Below are 19,841 nucleotides of genomic sequence, written 5' to 3'. Positions count from 1 at the left end.
ACGAATCCCTTTGAATTATTTCCTTACTCTTTCCCATGGTTGCAACACCTCCTAATTTTTATTAACAGGCTGGTTTTATGTAACCACCTCTTCATTATGGAAGGTGTTAAATAAGGTGGAACGTGCCCTGATCTCTGTTGGAAGCCCAGCTTTCCCCATCAATTAAAGACACCTTTTTCCTTTCTTTTTCTTTTTAACATCTCAGTCAGCCTCCATACCTTCTTATCAATGTCAATCTAATTTAAGTCCTCGAGTAAATTATCACAAGACAGGATGACATGTTTTAGTGCAGAGTGCTTCCTTCCAAACACCCCTATTCTTCCAAAGTCCTGTGCAATTATTCCTGCTGCTGTAATAGGGTTACTTGCCACCACCAGAGCCATAATCAACTAATTAATTCACAGCTCAATGGGCCCAGAAAAATGCCATCTGTTTGTACCCAGCTCTCAGGAGTGCACAGGGAATAGGTGTAAGTCTTGCACAGGTGACAGCACATGTGCAAGAGGGTTTACTTTTCCACAGCTCAGTGAGTTTTAGCCAGAAAACATCTGCTGGTGGTCGTGGTCCCAGGTTGGCATCAGGGTATCCCCAGGCTGGGAGCAGAGTGATGGAGAACATCTCTGGACACAGCTGGGGATCAAAGATTTTCATTAGGTAAACATCTGTGCACCACAGAGGCTAACTGGGCTCTGTTGAGTTGTGTCAGTAGTATTTGGGAATGATTTTTTTCTCTTCCCATGGCCATGCGGATGTTGCCACGTTGATCTCTGCTCGAATTGCTACGAGTTTAAAAGAAGTATGTTCAGCACATGCCAGGCACCTGCTGGCCTGAGGGACACAGAACCTGCCTGAAAAGTTTTTAGATTCAAAGACAACTTACAGATAAAAAAAACTGAATGCAAGAAGGGGAAGATGTCAGTAAAGTGTACTGAACTGAGTGGTAAAAGCACTTCTTGGGGACTTGAGAAATCCTATTTTGACTTCCCATCCCTCAGATTCATCTTCTCATTTCCTTACCTATAAAAGGAGGGGCTTAGTTTTATTTGGGTTTGCTGATATTGTTTGCAGAGGGCTACAACCAGCTTTACCCCACCTAACAAACACAACAGGTAGTTCAACCAGGAGGCTGATCACCATAAGCTTCCTTTATAGCTGATGCTGAGAACTGGGCACCTCCAGACAATACAGCCATGTTTTGGGACGAATGCCTCTTTGGAAATGTCCATCTCTTTTCACAGACTGGAGAGTCATTTGTGTGACTGAACTCAGATTCTTCCAACAGGTTGAAAAAAGCACAAGTAAATACAATGGAAATGGGGTGAAAAAAGATGGAGATGGGGTGAAAAACAGAACTCAACGTTTGTAAACAGTCTGTGTCGAACTTCTCACAAACAGAAGACATCTCATTTAGTTTGGATTCAATACACTTCCAAAATTTGACATCAATTAAAGCAAGAAAATCTGTAGTTGCTGCTTATATAAAGGACCAATCCATTCACAATCATCCCTGTTAGTTTTTGTATTTGCTAGAAAATCAGAGCCAAGTGGAAATCAAACTTGAAACATCTCAGCTTGGCATTTTTCATGCTGACGTCCTGACGGAGATCTCTGTACTGCGAAGACTCCAAATGAAAGCATCTTCCTCTGAAGAGCCTGTATTTGAATACATTTCTTCCATGTTTCTTCCTATTCCCCTTCAGAAAACACATGCACATGGGAAGGGAACAAATGCCACGTGTACATCTTACGTAAACCATCTCTCTGCCTTCCCAAATTCTAATTATTTTGACATCTCAAGAACAGATGCACACTCCCTTCCTCCAATAGCCTTGCATTAGGATACAGCTCTGAAGGGCTGATTCTGATTTTAAGCAGAATTCTAACTCTATCATTGTGAAGATTCATCCTTCTGAAACCCTGAAGGAAAACCACGGTCAATGCTGAGCCGTAGAGATGCAATGTCCCTGCAGAGGGCATGCCGACCCCATGCATTGAACTGCTCACAGGGATAGCTGCTGTATTCCTCTGAATCATTTGAAATGTATATAGATTTCTATTTCAGTCAGTCATTTGCTAGCAGCAAAACTAGAACATTTCCTGTTTTTCCTCCTGCTGTAATCAGGATATTGCCAAATGAGGGCTGTCCTAATTACGCCTCAGCAGGTGCCAAAGCCAGGAATGGTATCAGGAAAGGAAGGAAGGAAGGACCTTTAAGTTCAAGCCAAAGAAATTACATCTATTGTCTGGCTCCAGTCAATGAAGTTTCATATAAAATATGAGCATTTTGGACAATGGCACAAGCATAGCTACCAATTTACACGCGCGCTCGGACGCCGTTTAGCCCCCATATGTTCTCACTGCTATTGTTGGTGCTATTAATAATAATAATGAGCCCATACGCAGCCGCTTGCCAGATGAAGCTTCTTCTGAATGAAATCAGGCAATAGGAAATAATTTCTTAATGCTTTTGGTCAGAAAACACAAGGGGCTTTTTCAGCTTCCCCTGCTATCGCCAGCCTCAATTAGCTATTAAAGGAGATTATGTATAGCAGCTATTATAGCCCACATTGCCGCAGCATCTTTAGTGTCTTTCAATGCCAGTATTTATCCCCGCGGCGTGGGGCATGCTCCTGGCCCCTCTCTCCAGGGAGAACCATTTTACAGATGGGCAGCTGAGATGTACATAGAATATGTTACTTATTGATGGTTACCAAGGAAATCTATGATAAAGTACCCAAAGGACTCAAACTCTGCGTCCCAACCCTGAGCCCAGTGGGATCTCACTGAGTCTAACTTCCACACCATGGTTTGGAAAGCAGTTAGAGACAGATCTTCCTCCCCCCAGAACAATGATGAACAGCACAGAACAGAGTATATAACAGCCCCTTAAAAGAGTAAATTTATGTGAAGGTTTTGGGCAAGTGCCACAAATCCCAGCACGTGCATATTTATATGGAGTGTTGTGGTTATGAATTTCTACACTGGCATGATATCTGAATACTCAAATCTCTATATAACTAAAATACAGCTGTTCTTTTTAAAAAAAAAAATTGGGGGAACAAAGAATGGAATGGTTCAAATGGAAAGATTTGACTTGTTTCACAACCAAGCAATAGCTTTAGAGAATCACAGAATGATAAAGTTTGGAAAAGGCCTCCAAGATTGTCAGGTCTAACTGTGAGCCCACTATACATCCATTTATATTAGAGACAATGCTTTATGCTCTCCATCTCCAACTTGAGGCCAACTTTTACCTGATTAAGAACAAAGTCATGCTGTTTCTAAGCTCTTCTATCAGCTACCAGGCACTGGAATGGGCTGCCCAGGGAGGTGGTTAAGACACTGTCCCTGGAAATGTTGAAGAAACGTTTAGATGTTGCACTAAGGGACCTGGGTTAGTGGGGAAATATTGGAAGTAGGCGGATGGTTGAACTGACAGATATTAAAGATCTTTTCTAATTTTGGCAATTCTATCACTTAAAAAGCTTAAACCATAGGGTAATGTGTACAAAGTCATTGGAAAGCCAAAACTCTGCATATAGCAACGATCACTATTTCAGATTTCTAGAAGTAATTCCTTCCTACTCGTGTCATGAAGCAAAAGACAATGAGAAGTATCTCCAGCATTCATGGGTTTCTGATCCTGTTCATACCTGTAGGCAAGGGTGCAGGTGTCCTTGTACTCCTGGAGTTTCACACACACCATGTTGAGGAACTGATCCGAATAGGCACTCAAGTCATGCATCAGGTTCATCAGGTCTTGAACAGTCTTCTCCACAATTACTGTGCTCTGGAAAAGAAAGAAAATAGAAACACGAATAGCCAATATATCTTAATATCAGCCTTCTCATGTTTTCCTAATTAATGTGACAGATGCAACCATACAGCTGATCCTCTCTGACAATCAGCAGATGCTGGAAGAGTCCATGCCACCAAGTGACATAAAACAGAACAAAAGAAGAAAAAGCAGAAACCATGTGAGAGAGGAAGAGGGATGGCTAAAGGGCTTGAATATCAGGATGGGAAAATTCTGGCCCAGGACCAACAAAGCTGAATGGGTTTGTTGTTCACGAGATGAAACCTCAACATTCAGATGTTTGATCATAGAAACGTTTGAGTTGGAAGGGACCCTCAAAGGTCATCTAGTTCAACTCCCATGCACTGAACAGTGACACCTACAGCTCCATCAGGTCACTCAGAGCACCATCCAGTCTGACCTTGAGTGTTTCCAGGGATGGCACATCCAACACCTCTCCGGGCAACCTGTGCCAGTGCTTCACTACCCTACACCCACTGCTCACATCTGTACAAACTACATGTGTTGGGGACAAGCATTCTGCTGAGGGTTAAGCAGCACCTTGCAATCCTTTTGTTACTACAAACAATTTTAATACACAGGAAGTACAGGGCAAATCTGAAAATCAAAAACACTGTTTCACAGTCTACAGATGAGCGAGTTGAGACAGCCTGCAGGAGGAAGGAGGTACTGTGCATCTGATAACATCCAAGATTTATAGAGCCCTACAAGAATTTTGGGATTTCTGAGGCACCCCAAGGTGACTTGCCTGCTGTATTTAATTCTGTTGCTATAAACAATACAGAAAGAAGGTTATCAAAGTCCCAAGCTGATACAAATTGAATTAATATTAGTCTCGGCAGAATGAAGGGCTCCTCCTGAGCTAAGCACAAAGGCAAAGAAGGAGACTGAGGCACTGGGAGTTGTGTTTCATTTGAGAAATGTTGGACTCCAGTTACACTGGGGACATGCTGGCTTGGAGCTCAATGATATTTAAGGTCTCTTCAAACACATGATTCTGTGATTCTTGACTCCAGGGACTTCCAGAAAACATAAGCAGGAAGAAAATTGACTCTTTATACAGACTAACAGGGATGGGTTAAAGGGAGATGGCTTTAAACTACAAGAAGGGGGACATTTAAGTTAGATGTTAGGAAGAAATTCCTTACTCGGAGGCACTGAGACAGGTTGTCCAGAGAAGCTGTAGCTGCCCCATCCCTAGAGGTGTTCAAGGCCAGGCTGGATGGGGCCCTGGGCAGCCTGATCTGGTGGGTAGCAACCCTGTTAACAACAGTTAGTTGGAACTAGGTGATCTTTAAGATTATAAAATCATTAAGGCTGGAAAAGACCATTAACACCATCTAGTCCAACCATCAAGCCGTCCCCACCATGCACACTAGACCTGGTCCCTAAGTGCCACCTCTCCATGTTTCTTGAACACTTCCAGGGATGACTGCTCCACCACCTCCCTGGACAGTCTGTTCCAATGCCTCATCACTCCTTTTGAGAAGAATTTTTTCATACAATCATAGAATCATGGAATGGCCTGGGTTGAAAAGGACCACAATGATCATCTAGTTCCAACTCCCTGCTATGTGCAGGATCGCCAACCACCAGACCAGGCTGCAACTTAGAGCCATTATCCCATGTCCTATCAAGATGTTCTAGTTGATGCTGCTGCTCCTGTTACTACAAGCAGTTGCCTACATTGCATTTGACCTGATAAACGAGCTGCTGTCCCTCAACCCTCAGCTTCAGAACTAAGCCAGCCCAAAAGTAATGGAAAGGGGTTGAGCAAAGGTGCCTCACTTTGCACCAAAATGGCTAAAATGTGCCACAAAGGCCAATGTTTGGCTCTAAGCAGAGGACAAGGTGATCTCCCAACCTGCTGATGGGATTCAGAAGAATATCTATGACTGCGCACATGGAAAATAAAGAATTTGCCTTGTCGTCTCAGTCCAAATCCAGCTGTTTTCTTTTGGGGTTGGTTCTAACAGTGAAGCATTAAAGTTAACATATATACATGGGGAAAAAAGAGTACCAGACTTACTAGCTTATATAAGAGAAAGAAAAGCAGTGACTTGCCTCTTTGCATGGATAACCACACTTTTCATTGTCCAGTGATAGTTCACTGTGAGACATGAGTGGGATTTCCAGACCCATGATATTCACTGATATCTCTTAAGTCTACAATGTGAAGACTCTGTCCTTCCATATGTCCTCATATAGCAGAGAACTTCATGCCTTGGACATGCAACTATGCTAAGAGGTTCCAGTATTTGAAGGTAGCATATAAACAGGAGTATGTCTGTCTACAAGGGTGGACAGCGATAGGACAAGGGGGAATGGTTTTAAACTGAGACAGGGGAGGTTTAGGTTAGATATCAGGAGGAGGTTTTTCACTCAGAGGGTGGTGACACACTGGAACAGGTTGCCCAAGGAGGTTGTGGATGCCCCATTCCCAGATGAATTCAAGGCCAGGCTGGATGTGGCTCTGGGCAGTCTGGTCTGGTGGTTGGTGACCCTGCACACAGCAGGGGGGTTTGAAACTACGTGATCATTGTGGTCCTTTTCAACCCAGGTCATTCTATGATTATATGAGAACTGGTTTCAATCTGCCACATCAATATTTCATTGTGTAACTCAGTATTTGAGAAAACAACAACTTAAAAAAACAAATACTGGATGCTAAAAAGGAGGGCATTGCTGGTTTCTTTGTCGTTTCTCCCATTTCCTCCTGTCTACAACAACATTAAGACCAGAGCTGAGTTCCTGACAGTATCTTGATTTTAGAATAAGGTCTTTTGATTTAATGAGAATATTAAGCTAGTTGTATGACTTTGAAAAAAAAAAAAAGAAAAAAAAAAAAAAGAAAAAAAGAAGACAGAAAAGAGAATTACCATATGAAAGAAGACAGCACCAGATATGTAATGGCTATTTTTCTGAACCATTCTAACCTTTTCCAAAGCAATCCTGACACATCTGCATGTGTCTCTGGGGATGCTATGTATGAGGATGCATTAGGCCATGTTAATACAGCTGGATTCGTTAGCTGGGCCAGCACAGGATCTTCCAAAACTCCGTGTGAGAAAATGAAAGGCAGCGCATGTATTATCAGAGAGTTACAATCCGGTTGCTGCTCACCCATCTGGATTCATTAACAGCAAATGGATATGATCAAAGCATAATTTTATGGCAAGGCACTTCAATGAACCCTTTTAAAAAAACCCACGCTAACAAGGAACCTCGTCCGCAGAACAATATCCATCGCCTCGCACCTGAAAACACTGCGTGCTGCTGAATCCTAACATCACGCCGAGGGGACGATTCATTACTCTTACAGCACATCGGGGTGAAGGTTTTAAAAGGGTCTCATGGCTACTGAAAATAAAAAGAGATTCCTTCGTACGGCCTCCCGTCCGTTAGCTACTGCCAATGCGAGATGATGAAACAGAATAGCGCCAGTCGTTATTGACACCGTGGGTTTTATCTTTCATGTATTTTGCAAACATTTATCACTGCTCCTTGATACAGCCCTTATTCTCAGTCGGACTGAAGCTTCAGATAATGTAAAGCAGCTCCCGGGCATGTATAATTTACGTGCTGACCGTAGTGCTTTCGTCAGCCCAAAATGATGGAGAAGAATAAGCAGCCCCAGAGGAATTAACCCCCATTTGACAGATGGGGCAGGAAAACAACAACAACAACAAAAACCACATGATGGGATTTCCTTTTCTGTACTCACAACCTCCTCCTCTTGAAAATCCTTAATTCCCCAAGCCAAGGTTGCTCACTGCTGAAACTCTTCCTCACTTTTGACATGTGCATCCCATCTAAGGCTTAAAGTGTCCAAATTCCTCCACCCTGTGGATCTAAAATCTTTTGGCTTGCCTGGGTTGCATTGAGTGCAGAGGAACTGTCTAGGGCTGCATCTAGGAAGGCTGCTCTGAAAGTAATGCCCCCCAATTATTTCCACGGAAATGACAACAAAGAGCACAACAACACAGTTGAATAGTGCAAATTCTTGGCTACAAAAAACACTCTTTTTTTCCACATAGTCACCACTATCAGCTATGCATTTTCACCAGCCTGCATGCCACGCTCATACGAATCTGCACCAGCAGAGGGGACCCAATGTCACAGTCACCATTGTTGAAATGCACCCCTCAGCATCTCTCTGCGCTCACATCCACTGTTTGGTCTCCACAAACATTCAGCAAGCAGCAATGAGTAGCAATGGGTGAAATTTTTTCTGCATGGAGGAATTCAGTAACACTCCTTTGCTCCATACACATTTCCATGTAAGATGCCATTCTGTCTGCTGCCATCTGTCATATGGCAACAAAGTGTAAGGGAATATTGGTGGGAAGGTTGAACCTCTACTGCCATACCACCATCATCTACCTTTGATGCTGTGGGCCAACATTGTGCAATAGGAAGCACTATTCGTGGAGCAGCCCTCATAAAATATATAACGTACGTATGTAAGTAACAAAACATGCTAATTTCTAACGCTTTCTATTAAAATATGTGAAAAAGAGGGCAACAAAACCATAAAACTAGTGGGATGTTTGACCTTGCTTTTGTGAAACTGCTGCGTTGGCATGATGGATGCATCTGTGAGCTCTCAAGGTGTTCATCAGAGATTTTTGATGAAAAATACTCTTCCTGTGCTTCATCCTTGAAAACCTTTGTTCACAAATGTGTGTGCTGCCAAAAGGCGATGATAGGAATACATGAATAAGGTGAGACTGTGAAGTGAGGGATGTTTCCCTCTGGAAAGAGAGGGCTTATAGAAGTCTGGTAGAGCCACACGACTGGGGTGTGCTGGGGAAATGCTGCCATGTGTGCTGGGCTGGGCTGCATGCTTCCCATGGGGCTTTGGGTTGGACATGTCTGTCCTACAGAAAGAGATCACTCAATGTACAATGATGTAAATGGTGTTTCCAATGGTCCCCAGAGCAAATGCAAAGGTGCATGGCACAATAAAGCAGAGACCAGTGAGCTGCCAACACACAGATAAAGTTAGAGGCAACAGGTCAAACCCGCACAAGCCTCCAGCTTTCAATCTGTTGCTCTGTTTCCTCTGACTTCCCACCAAGGAGCAACAGATTACAAGAAAAAATCTCCACCCTGAATGATTTTTTTTTTGCATAAATCACAGCTTCTTCCAGGCCCATTCACTTGCAAACTCTTCATTGTCTTGGGGAAAGAATGGTGAGGATGGGAATTTCCCTGTGCAGGGATGTCTTGAGCATATGATGGGCTCTTGAAAAGGCAGCAGATGGAGGAAGAGACCTTGGCGCTGTAGAGGTTGTCGATTATTAGTTTATTATTGCCCATCACTTAAATCTCCTTGAGATGTCTTGGCAGAGGAAGGCACCAGATGAGTGCAGGATGTGGCTGTCTCAAAGGAGAAAATAAATAAAGCCTAATCTAATTTTTGAGCTGGAGTGTAGCTGACACCCCACAATTTAAAAGCTGCTACACAGAGCACAGCTGTAATTAAAGGCAGAACTGGAGGGACAAAATCTTTGCAAACCTCAGTGCTGATCCACAGTTCTGGGTTTGGGACCACTTCCAAAGCACACTGGTGGTTAAACCTCACACTGACACCTTGACATGAAACATTTACTTCTGCAATTTCTTTTTTTTTTTTTTTTTTTAATTACAGCTTCTTTGCTGCCCCCCGAGGACTTTTAATTCCTTTTTTCCAATCGTTATTCATCTTTCCTTCCCGGCACTGAGAAGGTATGTTCAGCAGGGGGCTCCAATGACCCACGCTGGGGCACTACTCATCAAGAATGAGCCAAAAATATATAAATCAACACATTGAGGGAGGAAACCTATGCCTGTCCCAGCAGGAATCCATCATCCGTACAGATTTGTTCTGCTCAAAGCTACTCTCACCTGTCTTGGGTGCTGTGTGCAGTGTAATCACCCACTGTGGTAACAAACTCCCCTACAGGTCCCTATGGCTTCCTCATGTGGCCCAGCATCTTATCTTACAAAGGCCTGACACAAAATCATAGTTTGGTTTGGAAGGGACCCTTAAAAATCATCTAGTTTCAGCCTCACACTGTGGAGATGCCTTCCATTGGATTAAGGCACCTGGTACATGGACTGATTTTTTTCTGCTGTCTTTCTGCTTCATGTGATCTGCTTCCAGGCTTGAAGCTTGGAGTCATAAGCCGCCCTGTATTTCCCTTAGCATAGAAAAAAAACACAGGATAGCAAAGTGGACGACAAGTTTTGAAGCCTGGTTCACCACCACTATGCTCATATATCACAGGATCATAGAACTGTTGGGGTCGGAAGCACCATCTGTTCCTCCACTGCTCCAACAAGGCCAATGGAGCTGTGCCCCACATCCAGGTGGGTTTGGAGATCTGCAGGGGATTGAATGCACTCTCAACTGACACCAAGTCTGGGGGAAATGTCGACATGTCTGAGGGTAGGAAGGCCCTACAGAAGGACCTGGACAGGTTGGACTGATGAGTTGAGGCTGAGGGGATGAGGTTCAACAAGACCAACTGGGGGTGTTGTGGGTCACAACAACCCTGTACAGATCTACAGGCTTGGGGCAGAGTGGCTGGAAAGCTGTGTGAAGGAAAAGGATCTGTGGGTGTTGGTCGATGCTCAGCTGAACATGAGACAGCAGTTCACCCAGGTGGCCAAGAAAGCCAACAGCATCCTGGCTTGTATCAGAAACTGTGCAGTCAACAGAAGCAGAGAAGTGATCTTCTCCCTGTGCTCAGCTCTGGTGAGGCTGTAACTCGAGTATTGTGTTCAGTTTTGGGCCCCTCACAGACATTGAGGCCAAACTGTCGCCATCCCTGGAGATGTTCAAGAAACATGGAGATGTAGCACGGAGGGATGTGGTCAGTGGGCATGGTGGGGCTGAGCTGGGCTTGGACTGGATGATCTGGGAGTTTTTTTCCAACTTTAAAGATTCTATGATTCCACCTGACATGCAGGGCTTAGGATCTTGGATTAATTTTATTATGGCATTAATGATTATTAATATTATTCCAACTCCTATTGCTGCTATAAATTTTATTGTGACATTTATAGAGACTGACGGGATTTCAGCAGCCGTGAGAGCTTCTCCACATTCACCCAAGGCAAACAGCTCTGAAATGGAAACCTCCTGCCTGAGCTGCCTCCCAGCCAACGTCCCCCACCTGCAATTCCATCTCCTCCAGGCTGTGACCCGTGATGCTCCGCAGTGTTACGCTGCCAGTTGCAATTTAGTTACCCTGCTGTCAATTCATAACGCTTTATTACCCAGCAGGCGTGTGAAACGGAGCTCTGAGGCAATCTCCCAGCATGTGCTGTGCTTTACTGGTGTGGATAGGAAAGGAAGGGAGCTGCTGAAATACCTGGGCAGCACAACGAATGGCGATGGAGAGAAAATGGATGGAGGTACGAACACAAATGCATTCACTTCTTTTCTCTAAATTCTGGCAGTTGAAAAAACATCCTGCAAGGCCAATGACATAACTATTCTCTCACCTCATTAGATGATGCTGATGTTGGATGATTAGGTGATGTAGGTGGAGTGAAGAGATGGAAACCACTAAAAGCTGAGCTGGGAACCCAGCTTGCTGTGAATACTGCCACAGGTTGCTTGCTTAAGCCTACTCATGCCTGAAAATGAACCCAGATAAGCTCCTGTGGGCAGGGGAACCAGGTATGGACAAGGCAAGAGAGCAGGGTGCTCCCCAAGCACCCAGAAAGACAGCCTGTACCCCTACTTCTATACAGTAACGCCTTCACTAAAACAGGAAAAAGAAATAACACCAAAACCCTGAACCAACATATATATGTTTTTAGCTATCAGAGGGAAGATGACAGTCCAAATTGCCTGTTTTACTGATTAGTGGTTATTTCACACTGAGCGATAAGGGGGCTTTTCAATTTGTTTTCTTCTGAGGCACATCCAGGCTTTACAAAGGGCAGGAGTTTTTAGTATGTATCAATTCAAATACATGTTTAAATGCAGAACTCTTTTACAGTCTCAAAATCTGATAGCTTGCTTTTCTCATACAGTATATATATATATATATATATATATATTTTTTTTTTCTTTTCTTTTTTCAGCAAAATTCATTATTCCAGTATCAGTTCTTCAGAATCCTGCTTGTTACTATGGTTATACTACATCCTACAATAACTTTGCTTCCAAATGCTCCTAATTCTGGGGGATGTTTTTAAAATGATAGCTCTGCCTGTTTCTCTGCAGGTGATTTTTGTCACCTCATGGGAGGCAATGGGATTCTGAGGGATCCCAAGTACAGTATTTAAACATACGAGTCTCTATTGTACACAAGGCTAACAAAAACTGCAGCCAACCCTGCTAAAGTGCTCCAAATACCAAATCAATCATAACCATTTGAAGCACCATAAGAGGAACCTGCCAGGAATACTTCCAAACTATGCTCTACATCAGTTTAAGAAAAGGGAAATGAAATTCAGACACTGCAATTTCAACAAAAGCCTTTGCACTCTGAAAGCACACGTGCCATTTCTGTGCTACCTGAGATCACATCACAAAGCTAGAGAAAACTGGAAGAGGAAGCACAGAGATTGTGAGTATTTCTGGATGAGACTTTTTTTTAATAATAGTTTGTCCAAATTTAAGACAGGCTTTTCAGCGAATCATGAAGTCAGAAAAGACCACGAAGATCATCGAATCCAGTTGTTGACACGTAGCACTATGCTCACTCACAGAATCAAAAGAATCACTCAGGTTGGAAAAGACCACCATGATCACCCAGTCATCAGCCCATCCCATCCCCACTGCGCCCAACAGGCCATGTCCCCAAGCACATCTGTCCTTCTCTTGAACACCTCCAGGGATGGTGACTCCACCAGCTCCTTGGGCAGCCTGTTCCAATGCCTCATCACTCTTTCTGAGTATATTTTTTCCCCAATATCAAACCTTTGCTCCAGATTGCAAGGAGATGCTGCCTTGGAAAGATTTCCCCCATTTTTGTTGTCAGTCCTTACAGCATCACAGGTCAGGCTCAGCCAGCACCAGCCTGTCTGTACTCTTACACCTTGCAGGACATGGAATTAACAGCTGGGTTATAATTCAGCTCTTCTTCCCACTAATTACTGACCAGTGCACACTGACATGCATACTCTGCAAAGCCCAAGACTTGTTTATCATGACATTTCTGTTCAGACCTTTGCACAGAAAGAAGACAAAGGGCCTTTTTTGACCTCCTTTCTGGCTGTGACATCAGGATATTTTTTGAGCTCCTTGTTTATTTTATTTAAGCCCTTTAAATCAGTATAAAAAGCCATAATGAGATCCAGCAGGATAGGATCTGAAGCGAGCTACTCCTTTTTAACATTGTAGGTAATTAACCACTTAAACAGCAACCGTGTGTGCTGGATTCTTCATCTCTGAAAGTCTCTAAATAAAGCATAGGAGCTTTTCTATAAGATAAGCTACTCCAAACAGGAGTTATGGAGTAGAAATTTCTGGGTGAATTCTGTGGCTGATTACACAGAATACATTTAGTCTGATTTTGAGCTCAAATAAATTCCATGGGAAAAGATGGCCGTGTTCTCCTGTTTAACAAGAGAACAAAACCACCCTGACAGTCCAGAAGCTCTGAAACAAGCATCCAAGAGCAGTGATGTTTTCTTCTCCAGTACTGGTAATGCAAATCTGTCCACAAAAATGGGACTATAATCATTCAGATCTCTGAAATTCACCATAAAACACAGATTCATGGCACATTAACTCTTAGCCAATGCGCAGGTGCTTGGCAGCATGGCAACAAAATTCAGCAGGTCCATTCTGCTGGAGATGGACCTTTGGCAGAAGGTACTGAGCTCCTCAGCCACCAAAAATCAGAGTGCTGTAGTCTTTCCATAGACTTCAGACAAGCATGCATCTCCAACACCAACCAGTTTGGTATCACAGCATTGCTACGAGCAGGAGATATTAAAGTTAGCGTTTGGATAAAGATTTCCTTCCATTTATTCCCACCACACATCAACTGGTGCAGCACAGAAACTGAGAGGAGAAGGAAATACAAGGTTGCACAGAGGGGAAAGTTTGTGAAAGTCCATCTCCCAGCTTTTAGATCGCTCTCCCATCAGTGGCACTGGCACTTGAGACATTTAAATCTTCACCAAATGCTACAGGAGTAATTGCATAATAAGGAAAACTGCTGGCTTGGCAGGGAGATGGACTGGATAACTTAATAGGTCTTTTGTATCTCTCACTTCTCTGATCCCGCTGAGTTCTGTAGCTATTATTAAAGACATTTTTTAAGGTATTTTAATTTACTTCTCTAAATGGATTTCTGTTCATTCACTCCCACCAAGTGAATGTTGTCAGGGACATTAGCAGCATGATAAAATAGCTGTAGCTTCATGCTGGTTTTAATGCGTTACATACATAAGGAAAGTCATTAGCTCTTACCCTTTAATATACCCTCTTTACTGCTGCGTAACTGTTTATCACTCAAAAGTGCCAGGCACAGACCATGCCCTTCCTTTATTAATCAATACACATTTGTGCAAGGCTGCAATGAAAAGGAATAACATTCAGTTATTTCGAGCACAGATTGTACTGCAGGAGCTCAAAGGCCGGTCCCTGACATTTTCATCCACCCTGAATATTCCCAGAAGTGGCTCTTCGTATATTGCACAACTCTTCCAATTACAGGTAAACTCGTGGCAAGGTGGAGATTTATTTCCCAAGCACTGAGTGGCAGCCTTCCTTCCTTCTCCTTTGTAATATCTGTTCTAGAACATCATTAGCAGCCTGCAACGCGACACAAATTGAACCCAGACCAGCAAATTAATGACACTCAGAAATAGGGCATCAATTCTGGAAGCGGAGCAAAACTCATTTTTAAATAAATGTTTTCATATGGTTAGCCCAGTTTGGAGAATAAGAGCCATCTGTATTATTTTTATGAATACTCTATCTGCTTGGACGTCTATTCTCTTCAATCTGGGAGTCTCAAGATTAAAAGAGCTTTTATGTGAAAAAAAAAACTTTACTGCTGGAGAGGAAGAGCAAATGCAAAGGGGAGATGCTCCTAGGCAGACCATGATGCAAAACAACCTAAAAGAACAGAAGGGAATAGAACAGGACTGAGCCTCAAAAAGAAGATACTGTGCCTCTGGATTTATGTTGCACACGTGGACACCAATGCAAAGACATATTCAGATACAGCATAAATGTGGTATAAATTCAGAAATGAAAGTAATGAAGACAGAAGGAGCGTAAGACTGTAAGAAAAAAAAAGGCCAAATAATATATAAACCACAAATATCGGCTTTGACAGGTAACCAAGGATGAGCTTGAGAGACCATTTCCCCAAAATTACACAACCAATTGTCAGACTTTGGGACACATGTCAAAAAGCCTCATTTGTAGGGCTAAATTACATCACAGAGCATCACAATCAATGTCACCAGAGGATTTCTATCTTCTGATACAGGGTGAGTACCGGAAATGGATCAAACATCACCTAAGAGCACTGCATTTCATGTTTCTGTTCACTGAGCCTCTTATTCTTCATTAACCAACGACAATCAATAAGATAACTGGGAATAATAATTGGGAACTCCATATTTTTGAATATGTTCCCAAATGCTCTCACAGGCCACCTACCACCAATGAACTTGAGATGCATTTCTGCAGCTCAGCAGCTACATTTTTGCTAAAACCCTTACTATGCTTGTTTCAGGGAGAACTTGTTGCCTCGTGCAACGTAGCCTGAGCATGCAGGCCTGGGCATTACCACTGACAGCTGAGATTGATGGGCTGCATCAACAGCCACTGGCTCCAGGAGAGCTACCTTCAAGTTGGAGCTATTGGATTCTGCTAAAGTTGAATTTCATTTTAAAGAGGAGAAAAAAGGTCTTTCTAAGGGGAATTTATACCCCAGTGCACTCAAACAAAGAGTGTCACAGAAGACTGGAGGACGACAATTTGGTTTCATGGCAAATTTTAACTTTTCTCACTTAGAGTGGGTGAAATCATAACCTTTTCCATACTCTCCTCTAGAACTAACCAGTGCTGAAACACATTTACATACAAAAACGATCTCTGCCTGGTTAGGAAACCAAGAGGAAGGAGTAGAATGTTTCTCCTATATCATTCAATCAGCAGAAGGACTCAGACTTGGATGTCCCACTGTGCAGGTCAGTGGTTTAACCGATGGACTGTCTTGACCAAGAGAGACACTGGACTCTTCAGGCCTTACTTCCTTTGCCTTTTTGTATTTCAACCAAATGTATTGATGGTATGGGATGAGTAAATCAGAAATCAGCAAAAAGAATGCTTTCCAAACACCTCCAAACATAACCATAGTGGAGCTGACATCTTCAGTGCAGAGCTTCCCATGCTTACCATTTTAGGCACATTTTAGTAACTATTCCAGGTACGACTTAGCAACTGAAAAGCAGAGCTGCTATGAATTGAGTTGCACTATATTCAAGGTAGAAACACACACACCTATATATATACACAGAAAAGAAAATCAAAATATCCTCAGCCTTGTGAAATCTTGATTCTGTAAAGCTTCAACATTTGTGAATAGCTTAAGTAGTTGGAAACTACACCAGGATCAGTTTTATCTTCCCGTACAAAAACTTCATCCATTCATTTATTCTTCTTGTTTATGTTTCTGCATCTTACTCTTGGAGCACGAGCAAGGTTTGATTTGACCATTCAAGGGTGCCTCCGGGTGCCCTGGGTGCCCTTCAGTCCAGTGTGGGCCCAAAAGGGGAAATAAAGCATGCAGCATTCTGCCAGAAGAGCGTGGAGAGAAGAAAACTCTTATGTTGCACCTGACAGCATCACTTGTGATTTATTCAATAAATTAAGTCTCGTGTTCTACACCTCAAAGACTAAGGAGATCACAGTTCTGTCCCTGAAAGTCTCCAAAGGATTATTTTGAAATTGCTCACGCATGGAGATTGAGAGCAGATCGCTCAAAGTATCTGACAGTTTGTATTAACATCACATTAATCACATTAAAAAGTGAGTGACCACACAAAAACCCTGGTGATTCAGGTCTGACAAACCTTTCTGCTCAAGAGATGGGAAAAAAGACAACGTTAGCCTTTGATTCATGCAAACAGAAGCAGTGACTGCAATGAGGCTTGGTGTAAAATTTGGGCAGGGTGAAAAATTTAATCATTGAAACACTGTTTCCTTCTGCTTGAATACAGCTATTTACCTTTTCTTAATTCAGACTCCAAGTGGCAACAGGTTCACAAGTGGAATCATTGAAAGGATGCTTTCAACGTTGATGTCAGGATGGAAACTGAGACAGTCACACACACACATGCCATACTTTCTAGGAAACAGCAAGGTATTGGGGAAATGTTGTGAGTCTGCAGAGCACTTCCCCTTCTTGACCATCTTCAGTGGGAGCTGGACTGGATGAAAGGTTGGCTGCACCAGGGTAAGACAGCATGAAGACATGGGATCACTCAAATGCCCGCAGAGAATCTCATCTAGACAGAGCACAGCCACAGCCACAGAAAATCTCACCACTCTCTCCTCGCGGAGAGCGATGGAAAAGGGAAAAGCTTTGGTAGGGCTCCACTTACCACCTTCCAACATAAAACAAGGTCTGGATGGGGGCCAAGCTCTGCAATAAATATTTGTGCTAGGAACCAGATTCACTGCTTGCTCACACTGTAAAGTCAAACATCGTGTTTTGAGAAATGCTCCAACAGATAAAACCTGAATTACACATGTCAGGGGAAGTCTTATTTCCTCCACCTTTGTCCTCTTCCTTTCGCAACCACAGTACACACGGTGACAAAACCTCAGCTACACTGCTGTGGTATTTTATCATGATCTTTCTAGAAACCTGTGTTTAAATCTAAAAAAACAAACACAACTCAGATAAGCAAAGAAGTGTTCCACTGTAGTTCACAATTTTCCACAGTACGTAATGAATATTTCTGCTCCTTTGAGCTCCCTGCAAGAAGCAAAATGAATTGAATGAACTACTCAGCAGTTCAGTAACTCACAGAATCATTTGAGTTGGAAGGGACTCCTTAAAAGTCATCTGCCCTGCAATGAACAGGGACATCTACAGCTCGGTCTGGTTGAATGTCTCTAAAGATGGGACATCCACCACCTCTCTGGGCAACACGTTCCAATGCCTTATCACCCTTACCGGAAAAAAGCTCTCTGCTTATAACTCAGGATTTCCAGCATAGTAAAGATACACAAAACTCTTTGTGACCACAAAATCCTGCTTCCAAAACCCAATTAAAAAGGCAGCAAAAAAGTCCTCATCTTTTCCTTCAAATTCCATTCCAAAAGGGGGGGAAAAAAAACAACAAATGGGGAAATGAAAGATCCACTGGGTCAACTCATTACGAGAGATGTCTAATAACAGTGGAGATACCATTGTTCAATTGCCAGCCAGAGCAGCAGAGCAGTAATGAGCAGTCCCACTCAGCAAATGGTCTAGATGATACTATAGATCTTCTCTTCCCATCTCTAACTTGTGTATCATTTCCTGACAGTCCCATCTCCCCTTCTGAGCAGATGGCTCCCTACAGTACATCTTTAAGAGACCTCCCAGGCATTTATGGATGGCAGAGAATGAGCATTTTGTTTTATCGCTTGCTCATACATTATTTTCCCCATGCTAATGACAGGCAAGTTATTGTCCTGTGAATAAATCCATTTAGGCCTCGCAACGTTGGCTGCAAGTGAGAAGGAGAGGGAGCAGAGGAAGCCAAACTTGGCACCAACAGAGCACAGATACAGTCATCCACAAAACATTCATCTATTAACCAAACAGCAGCATTTCCAAACTCAGCAGGGTCACAGCAGAGCCCTGCTGGGAAACAGAAATTAGCTCCGAATGGAGATAATTTGTCTCTCGAATGTTGTCATATTTGCAAGATCTCTTTGGCAATGCCATGCTGCTGCGAGGAGCAATATCCCTGACAAGTGAACCAGAGGAAACGCAGGCTCTATCAGGAAGCCAGGTGGCACTCACGATCGCTCGTGTGCCGTCCTTTTTGCCTCTGGGAGAGGTGTTTGGAATGCAGAGAGAATGGGGAAGAAATCTGTCTGTGACATCAAGATGTTGTAGTAATTAATGGCCGCAGATCCGCCTCACATCCGCACAGGATGAGCAAATTAAAGCACTTCAGTTAGCTGCTGCCTTGTTTTTTTGTTCCATTCCAACACAGGAGAAATATTTTTCTTCTTATCTGGTCAAAGCCATTGAGGCCTTGTGTGATGGGGAGTGCAGCATCGGTGGAGCTGAAGTACTTGATGTATTTTGGAAAAGGAATGGCTTCTGCTTTGATGTAAAATCAGTAGGACCCTGTAGTACAATAGTAAGGAGTTTCTATGAGGCAGGAATCACTGGGTCTGTGACCAGGCAAAAGAGACGAGAAATTCTGGAGGTAGAGGCGTAATCTTTAGTGCTTAAACATGATCAGAGGGCTGGTGCACCTCCCCTGTGAGGAAAGGTTGAGGGTGTCAGGCTTGTTTAGCTTGGAGAAGAGAAGGCTCTGGAGAGATGCCATTGCAGCCTTCCAGTGCTTGAAGCAACTTTTCACATGGTCTAATAGTGATATGAGAAAGGAGGATGGCTTTAAACTAAAAGAGGGGAAATTTAGGTTAGATGCTAGGAAGAAATTCTTTGCTCAGAGGGTGGTGATGCACTGGAACAGGTTGTCCAGAGTGCACGTCCCATCCTTGGAGGTGTTCAAAGCAAGGCTGGATGCAGCTCTGGGCAGCCTGAGCTTGTGGGGGCAACCCTGTCCATGGCAGGGGGTTAGAACTGGATATGGACTTTAAGTCCCTTCCACACAAACCATTCTATGATAATATGAAATGTGGAGATGTGTTTCTGCAACATCATGTCATTCTGCTTTTATGCATCCTCCATCCAAGAAGCACAAAGCAAGCTGATGAATGCGGCTATGGAATCTTTCTGAATGGAATTTCCTTTATAGGTGAGAAAACAGAGCACAGAAATGTTAAAGGGTTTGAAGGCCTCTTGGAAGAAAAAGTAGTAAT

The 19,841-nt window shown here is 43.1% G+C and overlaps 1 protein-coding gene across 1 annotated transcript in view; it reads right to left on the bottom strand.

Annotated features, from left to right (window-relative positions):
* EXOC4 (exocyst complex component 4) overlaps positions 1–19,841 on the bottom strand; it is a 399,307-nt gene that overhangs the window by 66,807 nt on the left and 312,659 nt on the right. The window contains exon 12 of the mRNA XM_052680722.1: positions 3,654–3,790. Within this exon, the coding sequence (XP_052536682.1) occupies positions 3,654–3,790 (137 nt within the window). The remainder of the gene's footprint in view (positions 1–3,653; positions 3,791–19,841) is intronic.

The sequence above is a fragment of the Tympanuchus pallidicinctus genome, unplaced genomic scaffold (assembly GCF_026119805.1).
Source record: "Tympanuchus pallidicinctus isolate F22 unplaced genomic scaffold, pur_lepc_1.0 scaffold19, whole genome shotgun sequence".
Taxonomy (NCBI): domain Eukaryota; kingdom Metazoa; phylum Chordata; class Aves; order Galliformes; family Phasianidae; genus Tympanuchus; species Tympanuchus pallidicinctus.
Note: the sequence above shows the minus strand (reverse complement) of the source record. Positions and strands in the feature narration are given on the sequence as shown.